This window comes from Mesoplodon mirus (genome assembly GCF_964341445.2).
Source record: "Mesoplodon mirus genome assembly, chromosome: 4".
NCBI lineage: Eukaryota > Metazoa > Chordata > Mammalia > Artiodactyla > Ziphiidae > Mesoplodon > Mesoplodon mirus.
Window position 1 is genome coordinate 176528176 of NC_138979.1, and position 12757 is coordinate 176540932.

The window sequence follows — 12757 nt, forward strand, 5'->3', positions numbered from 1 at the left end:
GAGGGAGAAGTGGTCAAAATGCATCCATAGTCTTGTACTTTGCCCCTCAGACCCAGCTGTGCTTTCACTGGACAGGACCCGACCACCAACTCACAACTTTGGGATGCAGATCAGGCAGTAGGGGTCAGGGGACAGTGCAGAAAAGGAAAGAAGAGAGAGAAGAGAATAAGGGGAAGAAATGAGAGGAGGAAGAGGAGGAGAATGAAGGAGGCTCCTAACCCCAAGCCCACAAGCTTACTCAGAAGTAAAGCAAGGAAACGGAGTCCACATTTCCGAGGAGGAACAAGAGAAGCTCCATCTCTATCCTCGTCCTCTTCTTTCCCACCTCAGCCTTCAGCAGGTTGTTGAGGAATCAACAAAGGAATGGAGTGGCGCTGAGTGAAATCTGGTGAAAATTAAGAACCAGAGTAGCCTTGAGGCAATCTCCCAAGATGGAAGCTTGCAGCTGGAGGGAGTGAGTGTGAAGAGCAGAATATTTATTAGCTGAGTATTAGCAGAGTACTGGCTCAGTATTAGCTGGAGGAAGCAACAGCCTTTCCTTCCAGAGCCTGCCCCTTCTCTACAGCTGCTCCAAATGAGGCAACCAGCTCCTTTTCCAGTTGCCTTATTGTCACAAAATTCTTGCAGTACACCTGGGAGCTCTTCACCCGCTACTTAGAAAAGTCCTGGCTTTTATGATGGAAAATGATGCCACGAGTCTTTTAAAAGTTGCACTGAGAGCCCTAAGAGGTTATACATTGAAAATTCCAACAGGAAAAAAGCAAGAAGCAAGAGGGCCTAGCTCTGCCCCAGTGTGCACAGATTCTGAGCTGAAAGGATCCTCTTGACTAACTGCGGTTTTACTGAAAAGTCAATTATGATTTCAATAGCGCCTTTGCACTTAAAAACGCTGCCTTTGCAGCAGTGCTATCGGTCCACATATCTGCTTTTCCGAAAGACTGGGAAAACGCTGTGCGGAAATGCCAAGCTTGGGGCGGACATCTCCGTGGGGGTCTTTTTCAAAGTGGAACTGGAAGGAGATGAAACAAAATAAGACAACACAAAATTGTAAGACCACAGAATCACTGTAAAGAGCTAAGTTATGTGCAAATACCACAGCTTGGTTTCAATAACTTTTTTTTTTTTGGTAAAATTTTTAAGAGCAGAGGATGGAGGACATTAACAAATCTAAGAGCAATCCATGCTCCTCTTTATGGACAAATTATAAGTGGTTTGTACACTAAAGCTCAGAAGAACTCAAGGCATGTGTTTGAAGTATAGTAGCTACCTTGTGATAGAAGCGAGTTCTGCAACATCAAATGCATTCTCAGTAGAAAGTAGGATAGCAAGAATTGGAAAAAAGGCTAGGTAGAAACCAAAACAGTCCTCCCCAAACAAAAACTACTTTTTTTTTTTTTTTTTTTTTTTTTTTTTTTTTTGCGTTACGCAGGCCTCTCACTGTTGTGGCCTCTCCCGTTGCGGAGCACAGGCTCCGGACGCGCAGGCTCAGCGGCCATGGCTCACGGGCCCAGCCGCTCCGCGACATGTGGGATCTTCCCGGACCGGGGCACGAACCCGTGTCCCCTGCATCGGCAGGCGGACTCTCAACCACTGCGCCACCACGGAAGCCCCCAAAACTACTTTTAAGTGGTATCCAGCTATCCAATGACTCTCTGGTAGCCCTAAATCAGCATTAAATTAAAAACATCAAATCTTGATAAATAGGTATCATAAGGACCTTGGTGTTTGCATCCATGCACAATTTACTCCTACATCCATCTTACATTATTGCTCAAGAATACTCCAAATTCCTGAAAAAAACGTTGCTAGTCACTGCCTGTCAACATGTCATTGCCTCTTTGAGAGAACACCAACAATGACAATATAATCGATCATTCCTGTGTTGACACCTATTTTCTTACCTTAATGGTCTGTTTCACTGATGGATGCTGGTGAAGATTCATTACTAGGAAGCATCAGCAAGTCAAAGATTCTAATTGGATGCTGTCCCTTCCCCCGCCTCCCCACCCCCTGCAAATAAAACCTACCAAAGTGATAAATCCTGCCTCAGTGCACTCCTTTTTGTCCTGAAACTTCTTATTTTTTTTTAAACATCTTTTAGTTACTTATGTTAGGGATTCTAATGAAGCTATCAGCCATCTGCTACGTAAAGGCACTAAGAAAATTGAGAAGAAAATATCAACAAGAAAGAACAATCTGTATATCTGTATGATAGTTGATGAGCATTGGTCAATTTCAAAATAATGAAGAGCTTTACTAAAAGTTTGCTTTTCTTTTTCCATAGAGATTAAAACATTGCATTTCAAGGTACATACAAACAGTAACCAAAAGAAAGAGAATTTTTAGCTAACATTGATTTTGTGTTTCCTTTCAGTGTATTTAGTAAGCCAAGCAGAGACATCTTATTCTAAATTTCAAACGTTTCTGAGGGTGTTCATAAGAATTTTTGTTGTATGAAATAGACATGTCAATAATTATGAAAATCTAACCAAAATCATTTTGTTCACACTGCTAAAATGCACCCACCACACTGTATTCCAGTTTTGTCTCAGAAGCTGCATAAACCCTTAGATAAATATCTTATCAGGGGCTTGTATCTATCTTGTTCATCTCTCTGAATCCAGAAACTGGCCCAACCAAAGTGGGGTGGGTAGGTGCTTAACCAAAGTGTGTTCTCCTCTTACAATGAAAACCTTCTACAAACAGGATTTCATGCGCTGAGAGGAGAGAAAAGAATAGTTGCTCCTTTATCGTGTCGTCTCTCTCTGGGTGACCCTCTTGGCTCACCCAGATGAAGAGTTTGTACATATTACAGTAAACACTCAGTCCACAAGAATACATTGAAACCACCGAAAATGAGGTAATCAGACCTGCCGAAATGTTTTCACCATCTGGGAAAATAACACCGCAAGGGCCAAGACAGTTACCTAAGAAAATTTCGAAGTACGTTTTCCAGGCCTGAGAGGCTACAGGTAGGTGGATTCTGTGCCAGTTAGAAAGTGTTATGATTGGCAAATGGTTGTGAAACTCTCAAATTGCAGCTTAATGGAAATGCTGGCTGTCATCCCCAAAGTACATTTCAAGAAATCACAAAACTTTAGAATTAAAGGCAGCTGAATGGAAGGTTTCATCCACATTGAACCCAGAAGATTAGGTGGTAACACAAGAACTTTTGCAGGTGTCCCAGCTCTTAATCTGGCACCTCTTCCACCACAGAGTCCTTCATTCTTCCAGCCCTGATGGAACAGAATGGAGCGGGGTTCATGTGACAAGCTCTCAGCCCAGCTCGGAGATGGGGCAATGCTGATGAGGGGGGACAGGTGTGGAACAGCCTGATACCTCAGGGTCCAAGGGGACAGCCAGCCCCAGCAGACTCCAGCCGAGGGGGCACAATGCTGAGATCTGAAGAGCAGGCTTATCCCCAGTCTTGTGGAAATAATAACACCCAACTATTCCCAAGGGGTAGCCGAAGGCAACAGCTTTTCGGGTTCTGGGAGCCTCTTTAACTGTTTCCCAAATGTCTGGGGTTTGGCCCTACAGTACATACACGCTTAGCCCAAGGGCATTTTCCCTTAAGTTTTTAGTTTAGGGTATTTTAAGGTAAATTGATCCCACATGCTTCTGATTCATTTACACTGAACTCATCAGACTATGTTTGGAAAGAACAATCTGCAGGCCAAGAAGTCCTTTGAGGCTGCTTTTATGAGTCTTTCTGTGCTCTTTTTCTTAGAAGTAGGAAGCCACGTCTTGACATGAACAAATAAAATGCAAGTCCTAGAGACTCAGGTCTGGTTCCAAATGTGGCACCTCTGAAACCCATGGGTTCTCAAATCACCTAGACAAGGCTGCCCCTCCTTCTTTTTCAGAAGTTAAAGGAAACCTTACCCTCGAGTTGTGTTGAGCCTGAGTCAGTCATTCGGAGCAGCTCAGTGCAGAGCTCACATAAGCCTTCAGCATTCTAACTCCACACCCAGTCCTGACACCTAAGCCTCCCCACCCAGGGGAAGCCCAGGGCTCAGGGCCACCTCTGCTCTCTGCTCTGTGGAGCTGGGTCCACACACTAGCAAGTCTGTAGGAAGTTGTCCTTTCTCTTCTGAGCTATGAAACTGGGGCAGTGTATTGTTGATTTGTTGCTGGTGTTACTGTTAATATCACTTGAACCTGACGGAGAGGGCACAGTGGGAAATGGTTTGGAAGAGCTTTGTTTTAGGAAGGAAGAATTAACATATCCCCTCTGGAGGCTGACCAGAACCAGGAAATGTTTGACTTTACTCCTTCCCCTTTTAGTATAAAAAAAGCCTGAGGTCTAACTCAGGCAAGATGGTTCTTTGGGACATGAGTCCACCGTCTTTTCGGTCTGCTGGCTTTCCAAATAAAGTTGCTATTCCTTGCCTCAACAATTAGTTGCTCAATTTATTGGCCTGTCATGCAGCAAGCAGTACAAGCTTGGACTCGGTAACGGGGTTGATTCCTGAGATGGGACACAAAGGTAGCTGTCCCCACCTGTTCTCCCATCTGTGACTTGCACTGTTGACTCTCTTTGTCCCTGCCTGGGGTACCAGGATTGAAGGGAATTCAGGTCCCTGACCAGGAAAAGAAAAATGAACCCTACAAGTAAGAAAAGATGTTGAGGGCAAGGTGACAAGGGCTAGGGCCACATTTGTCTCCCTCACTTTATGCAATGAGCTCTCAACTCCACCTATTTATTAAAGGTTTTAAGATTCCCCATGCCTGGGCCCTACCTAAGACTGACTAAATCAGAACCTCTGGGGGTGAGGACAAGGAAGTCAGGTTTTTTTTCTAGAAAGCTCCACTGGTTATCTACTACACAGTCAGGGATGAGGGCCACTGATTTAAAGTAACTTGATACATTCCTATTCTGGAAAAGTACCTGGAAATAATCTACATCAAGGGGGATTGTTTGTTGTCTTCCAATTGAACGGAATAAGATTCAGGCTTGATGCTCTCCCCTCCCTCCTCCACCACTATTTCTCTCCCCACCCTCACTCCTTATCAAGTTGTTAACGATGATCTCACTCTCTGGAGACCTTTTCAAGCCAGTACACAATAAACTAAAGAGAACGAGAACCAACCCCAAATGCTGAATCATCTACGATGTCAAAATGAACCAAACACAGGATCTCTTCAAATATTTAATCAGTTTGGAGACATCTGCCTTCCAACCCAGTTGTGTAAAAATTCTAAAGAAAGCATGATGAAGGGGTCCTCAAAGAAAACGTTGGGCTAAAATGGAGAGGAGACTGGGTTTGGGAAGACAGAACATAACATGTGCCTTAAGGCCTTTTGAAGGAATTCTACCGTGGGTTAAAAAAAAAATACTCAAATGAACAAGAAAGGATTAAACAGTTATACAGATTTAAGGACAACTAAAACTTCTTTTATGGATGAAAATACCAGACATGGCTTTGAAATAGACTCTTTAAAAACCCTTAGATCCTGCTGTGGTTTCTTTCCATAGCCTTCTCTGTACATGCAAGAAGCAAGCTAGCTACACCCAGCATCCCCAGGAGCATTTTGGGCCTTGGCAAAGAAGCAATCAGGGAAGAGATAGAAAGAAGGCCTGGAGGAGGTGAGAGGAAGCGGTTCACAGTTTTTGAACGTGGACTCAGACCCCAGCCAACCTAATCTATTTTCTTTGAAAAATATGGAAAGAAACTGAAGGCCTTGAAAAATCACCGTCGATCTCAGGTTAGGGTGCCAATGATAATGCTTTCTGATAACTGTGTCATAGCAACTGGGGAAGCATGTCCTTCAAAGTGACGGGGTTTATAATAATACAGGCGTGGTCGGGACTCGGGGCTGACTCCCCAGGAGAAATTCAGCAGGAAGGGCGTCACGTCTTTCTCGCTCTCATTCTCCCTCTGGTTTCTTCGCTTCTCCTGTCCCTTGGTGCTGTTGAGAGGCAGTGTCAGAGGCTCCAGCCCAGGGCTCAGAACGGGTACTGAGACACGTATATCCGCAGTCGGATCACAGAGCTGCCTCTGAAGTTGATGACGGTGTTGACAGTGATCATTTCCAAGTCCAGCTGTATTTCCCGGGGCCCTTTGATGGGGCGTGTCATCACCAGGGTGGCACTGATGGGGCCTGTTTGCTGTGGACGGAACCAGGGATACCAGTTAGAGAAAGTCTGACTGGCTTAAGGAACCAGGGTGAGCTTGACCCCAGAAGCTGTTGAACAACGGCAGAGAGGGTGAGGAAAGCTGTCCGTCAGGAGACGTGGCCTCTGGGACAGTCACCAAAGCGGAAGGCCAGGGGGTCTGGCCACAGCCGGCTTCTGTAGCCCCAATCGGGGCACTCCTCTTTGCCCACTGCTGGCCGACAGCCATCCCTCGATGCCAGGCTCTCCCCCCGACTTTGCTCGTGCTCCACCTGGCTTCTCCCTACTATCTCTTCAGGTCTTACCTGAAATATCACCTCCTCGGAGGAGCTTCTGTGCTTTCCCCAATCTAATTCAGGTCCCTATGACCCTCTGCCAGTGCACCCTCTACTTGGCCTAGGAAGGAAGGTATTCGTTACCATGTGTCATCGTCCACCCTATTTACTTGGTCCACACTAGACTATGAACTCTGTAAGAGCAAGGACCGGGGGCAGGTTTTCCTCCCCTGAACCCCCCAGCACCCAGTACAGTGTCTAGCACGTGGTAAGTGTTCAGGGACCGTATCTTGAATGAAAGAATGAATAATTGTCCAAACTAACTACGTGACTCAGGGCTGTCACTTCACTTCTCTGTGCCTCCTCTCTAAAATGAGGGTTTGTACCAGATCAGTAGTTCCCAAGTAAACAGCTCCAAAGCACCTGGGACACTTTTTAAACTAACAATTCCAGGGGCCAATTCCAAGATTTTCTGCTTCAGTGGATTTTTCGATGATGCCTGGAGAAGTGTGACTTGTTTACCAGCCTCCAGGTGGTTCTGAGCGTAGCCCCTGCTGGGGGTCCCGGCTGGACACTCTGCACTCACCTACAGCTTCACCACTCTGTGACCCTACCGCTGTGGTCCTGATAACTTCATGTGAGCTTTTTTCCTCCTCTGAATCTTTTTCTAAAGCTTTCAAGGAGGTAAGGAGAGAGGACTGATATAACTGAGCTTCCGCCATGTGTGAGGCGCTCTTCCGGCCACTTTTATGTATATGTGCTTATTTAATCCCCATAAAAGCTCTGAGAGTCCTGGCTACTCAAAGTGTGGTGGTCCCTGGACTGGCAGCATCAGCATCATCAGGGTGCTTATGAGAAATGCAGGATCTCAGGCCCCCCTAAGACCGACTGAGCCAGAATCTGGAGCTTAACACAATCTGCAGGTGATTCATGGGCACATTAACAACTGAAAGGTGCTCATCTAAAAGCACAGGACCCAGGCTGGGGAACCTAACTGCCATACTAAAGGTATGTCTCATTATTTCTTTTTTTCACTGTTCCTTATGAACTGAGGCTCCATGAGTTAAGTCATTGCTTCGGGTCACTAGACCAGTCAGGGGCAGAGACAAGGGATACCATTCTGGTGCTTTTGTCTGACCCCAAACCCCAGGCCTTTTTTACTGCACAACAATTATCAGAAAAGACTGATGTGTATTTTACTTCTTCCTAGCACTGCCCTGAAGGACAGATGCTTGGGGTCGGGGGTCACTGTAACAGCCAGAGAGTGGGTCCCTGGAAAGGAAATAGCATAAGGGAACAGGACATGCTGGATAATCCCTTTGTACAAACTGCAGAGTCCAATGCTGTGCCCAGAAACTGAAAGCAACAAGCTCTGCAAAATCAAGAAACTTGGCTTGTTTAAAGCCACACCAGGCATTTTATCTCGCTCCTTGAAGGGGGGGCTCCCCATAAAGTTCTGGACATCCCCAAGAGCTGCCACAGGTAGGACAAGGGCGGGGCAGGCTGACAGGTGCCACCCAGGTGGTGGGACCTCCCCTGGGCTATCAGCAGCTTTACAGCCAAGCCATTTCCTCTTGGCATCAGCTCCCTCCATTCCCGTCAGCATCCGCGCAATTGACACCCTCTCACGCAGAGGATCGCTAGCACTTCCTTGTCAACTCTTGCAAAACCTCGGAGCCCTGGGCCAGGACTTCAGAGGGTACAGCCAAACAGGGTAATGCCCAGGACATTTACATATACAAATATCTCACCAGCTTTCCCTGTTTGCATGAACAAAGGCCAGGAGCTGAGGACCCTGAACTGAGGGCAGAGGCCTCTGGAGGGAGAGCTGCAGAGGCTGGGACGGGGAATGCAACCGCTGGAAACTTCCCAGCTGTCCCTTTGGGCTGTCCTTGTAAATGTCTCCGGAGTGTGAGAGCATCGTTGCCTCTCCTATTTGGAAGTAATCTCAGAGCTCAGACAGTCTGATCCCCACCAGGGTCAGATCTACAGCAGCCTGAGAAAGGCCTGCCCACAAGCACACAGAGGACTTAAGTGCCTGCCAAGAGAGCTAAGGACCGACATCTCCGCTCCTCACTGGGCTTTTAGGGCAGAGCCGGGGCATGAATGAAATGGGCCTCCCAAGAGGCTCTCGTCATTGGTGGACTTGGTGGTCACTGGTACAAAATGATGACGGTGACGGTGATGGTGGTTGATACTAGGCATTTGGTTACGACCTTGCATACCTCCCTTATTTAATCCTCATAACCCTACAAAGTAAGTAGGTTAAGTACACTAGCACATGGTACTAGAGCATGTGACTCCAGAAATCAAGCTTCTGGCCACTAAGCTGTACGATAAGGTCTCAAGTATCTCTCAATTTCCTGACGTCCCGTGGCACCTACTCTAGTTGAGAATCACTCCTTTGCACTGTAAATGTTTGCCTGGTTGTTTTCCCCTCCCTACCATAGTGTGGATTCCTGCGGGCAGAGGCCACATCCTGTTTGTCCCTAAACTCTCAGTGCCTGACTCAGAGCTGCATATGCAGCGGTGCTGAATTAACCTCCATGACAGAAGAAGGAGCGAGTGACTGAATACTTGTGAAGCTGCCTGCATGGGAGTAGCTTGCAAACAGTCCACCCGTTGTCTGGCTGTCTGTCTTCGTGGCCCTGCTCCTACACTCGCTCGGGTCTGTTCTGAGTCAACTCGCAGGATGGCACTGTCTGACATGGGGCAAGCAGCCAGGCCACAGCAAGTCAGCTCCCCTTGGCCCGGCCACGTGATCCCCGTGCACTCGGCCACAGTCTGTACCCTGTGACCGTGCTCCTTCTTCTGGCCCTACTTGTGTCCCTAAGTCACCTGGCCAAAGCCAATCACCAGTCCTCTGTCCAGGGCTCAGTGTGAGACAGATCGCCAACAGGGCTTATGAAAGGGACATGCGCCTGCATATGCACCTGTGCATCTGTATGCATGTGTGTGCACACGTGTGCATACCCGTACCTATGCATACAAGCAAGTGTGTGCATGTGAGTGTGTACATGAGAGTGTGTGTGCATGAGTGAGTGTGCATTTGGTGGGTGTGGCTGTGCATACCTGTGTGTGTGTGTGTGCACGCGTGTGCATGCATGTGTGGGTTTGTATGCATGTGGCTTGCCTGATGTGTGAACTGAAGCTCTTCCCAGGTGCTCGTAATACAGTCAGTGACTCTCAGGGTGGCAGAGCCTGAAGAGCCATCAAGCCCCACCCCTCACAGGATGCTCCAGTCCTTTGAGCACCTCTGACCCCTCCAGGGCCCAGCAGCCCACAAACTCTTGACAACGGTAGCAGCAGCAGCGGAAACGATGCCATCGATACAATCATGACTAACGCTTACTGAACACTTTCTACTGTGATTAGATGTTAAGGTAGACTTTCCCTGTTATCTCAGTCTCGGCTGAGACCCCAAAGCTGGAAAAGTAGGTGAAAATACCCTGCATCCTAAAGAGAAATGTGAGAGTATGTACAGATACTGGTGGTAGACTGCCTGGGTTCGAATCCTGCTCTGGGGCTTCCTAGCTGTGAGACCTCCGGCAAGTTACTTCACCTCTCTGTGTCCCCGTGCTCTCATCTGTAGAGTCAGGAAGGTCAAGCAGGCCGCAGCGCACGGGATTGTGGTGAAGATGAAAGGCGTGATACGTGAAAAGTACCTGGCGTATGTCCAGCACCGTACAGGATTTGCTGCCCGTGCTGTCTTAGTTCCTGTTGCCGTTGTTATACGATATAAGTGTATTAAACACACTTACCAGCCCCAAAATCAAGCAAGAGGGGCCTTCACTGTGGGTCCCTTGACATTAAAGGATGCAGAGAGCAGCACCAGCGGAGCCCCAGAGCCGCCTTGCACCACGGGGAGGAAACGGGGCTGCAGGGGAGCTGGCTGTTGGTGTCCCGAAGGCCCAGTGTAAGGTCTGCCCGCCAGGGTGAGGCAACACACAGACACACAAAGACTTCCTGAGAGAGAGGTTTGCGGTGACAAGCGGCCAGCTAGAGGCCCTCGCCCACATCTGGGAATGGTCCGTGCAAAGTCCTCAGGGAAATCTCCAAAGAGCCCACAAAGCATCCCAGGAAAGCAAGAGCATTTGGGCTCTGCCCCAGAGAGAGGAAGAAGGCCTGCCTGCCCCTTCCCTCCTAACCACTCCCCTTCCACCATCTGCATCCCCAGAACCCTGGAGGAGGGGCCAGGGCAGCACGTCAGCCAGCGTGGGGAGGGGAAGAGGAAGGCAGTACAGAGGCCAAGCTGGTGGGGGGTGGCTGGTGGGGGGGCTGGTGGGGGCGGGGAGCGGGGTGGAGCTTTGCACTGAAGGAGAGACTGGGCCGTTGAAGTTTCCACGTAAAGCAGCTGGGACTTATGATATGGGAGAAAAGACAATTCAATAGTAACTGAAAGTGCCTGCGAATCTGATGGGATCCACCTGAGAGCTCATCCAGGTGTGTGCAGGTTCAAGTCAGCAGAGTGAGAAAAAGGAAGTTACTGAATGTTCCATCCTGCTGGTTTGATAAAAACAGCCGTTCTGTGCTCCAGGCACGGCGCTAAGTAGATGATCTCATCCAATCCTAAAGTAGATACTGTCATTATCCCCTCTTTACAGATGAGGAAACTGAGGCTCAGAGCAGTTAGGTAACCTGCCCAAGGTCATACGGTTGGTAAGTTATAGAATGCAAACGAGGCAGGTCAGGCTGTCTCCAGAGCCGACATTGGAATGATTCCGTGGGGCCTCCTGAGGAGGGCACTGAAGCTTTGCACAGCTTGGAAAGGAAAAGCCCTGCTTGCTCCAACAGATTTCTGTCTTCCTGGCCCCATGCCCTGTGGCTTCACAGGGCCCCTACACCGAGCGAGCCTGTTTTCTCTTCCCAGGGGCAGCCTTCGAGATCTTTCCAGCCAGGATCCACCTCCCCATCCCTAAGTTCCTTCAGCCATTCCCAGGGCAGGTCTATGTTCCCTCACCCACTTCGTGTCCTGACATCCTCATCTGAATAAATACTAAAGAATTAGGGCCCTTCTCAATGTTCTCAGAGAGAGAGCAAACCACATACAGCTCAAAGTTTTGTGAGTGTCAAGGGTCCCCTAGTCGCTGTGACAATCCAGGCACTAGAGGAAGCTGCCGGGAAGGGGCCCTCCCATGTGTTCACTCCACCTGTAGAAGAGGACAATATTCTTCCCACCCCTCACCCCCCCACCCCACCCACCATTGCGGTGTAGCTCTTACAAGTCAGCCTCACAGGGAACATGTGGGTCTAGGGGATTTTAGGAGGTGGTGACCTGGGAGTGAAATCCTGCCAAGACAAGGCCACTTCCTGCAGACCTTCTATTCTGCTGGGGGGGGGCAGTGGGTAACCTGAAGCAGGTAATGTGGGTGATGGTATTTTAAATCCCCAAGAGGGGCATCTCTCTGCCCTGTGATTGGGACCCACTGTGTCTGTACAGATGACAGAGGCCAGGCTGGAGAATCCTGGTGGGCTAGGCTTATGCTCGGGGGGGGGGGGGTGCGTCGGGGGGTGGAAAGCCCCCAGAGGCTCAGGCAGGTGGGCTGTGCTGAGTGGCTATGGCTTACGGGTTTGGAGAAAGGACTGACAGAGGCGCAGCTCATCTTTTTCATCTTGAGAAGTTCCTCTACCCTCAACTCATTCCACCATCTTCCAAAGCCCTTGACCTCACTACACTGATCTACAGAGGCTGGGTCCACAGGTATGTTATCACACATGACCCAGCCCTGTTAGGGTCTTGCCAAAAACATATTAGTGAGGAAACAGGCACGATACCAGCTCCTGGGGCCTTTTCTAATCTGTTCTAATCCTGCTTCTGAGACCTCTCTGTTTTCAGACAGTCCCAGCACCAGAGGCAAGGACTGGAAGATTCTGCCCGGGGCTGGGGAGAGGACAGGGAAAGAGCTCAGATATGTGGTTCCCTTACAGGCCAGTGGGCTGTGTCCCATGAAAGTGGGTAAACTTCTGAGTCTAGCACCCCACAGGGACCCTGGAAGACCACATACTGTATTCGTTAGTAATGCAGATTCCTAGGCTGAATCATGGCCCCCAAAAGTATCAGGTCTTAATCCCTGGAACCTGTAAATGTTATCTTATAAGGAAAAGGGATCTTTGCAGACATAATTAAGTTAAGGATCTGGGAGATTATCCTGGATTACCTGGATAGGCCCTAAATCCAATCACGTGTCAATTCTAAGAGACAGAGGGAGATTTGATACACACAGAAGAGGAGGAGGCTCTGTCACAATGTGACAGTGGATGCAGAGATTGGAGTGATGTGGTCACGAACCAAGAAATGCTGGCAGTCACCAGAAACTGGAAGAGATAAGGAATGGATTCTCCCCTGGAGCCTCCAGAGGGAGCA

The 12757-nt window shown here is 48.7% G+C and overlaps 1 protein-coding gene across 2 annotated transcripts in view; it reads right to left on the minus strand.

Moving 5' to 3' along the window:
- Positions 1 to 5140: 5140 nt before the first annotated feature.
- The window catches only part of FBLN5 (fibulin 5), an 85387-nt gene continuing 77770 nt past the window's right edge, over positions 5141 to 12757 (minus strand). For both annotated transcript variants that reach the window (XM_082617831.1, XM_082617830.1), the window contains exon 11: positions 5141 to 6112. In XM_082617831.1, coding sequence (XP_082473957.1) covers positions 5951 to 6112 — 162 coding nt within the window. In that variant the 3' untranslated portion in view covers positions 5141 to 5950. The remainder of the gene's footprint in view (positions 6113 to 12757) is intronic.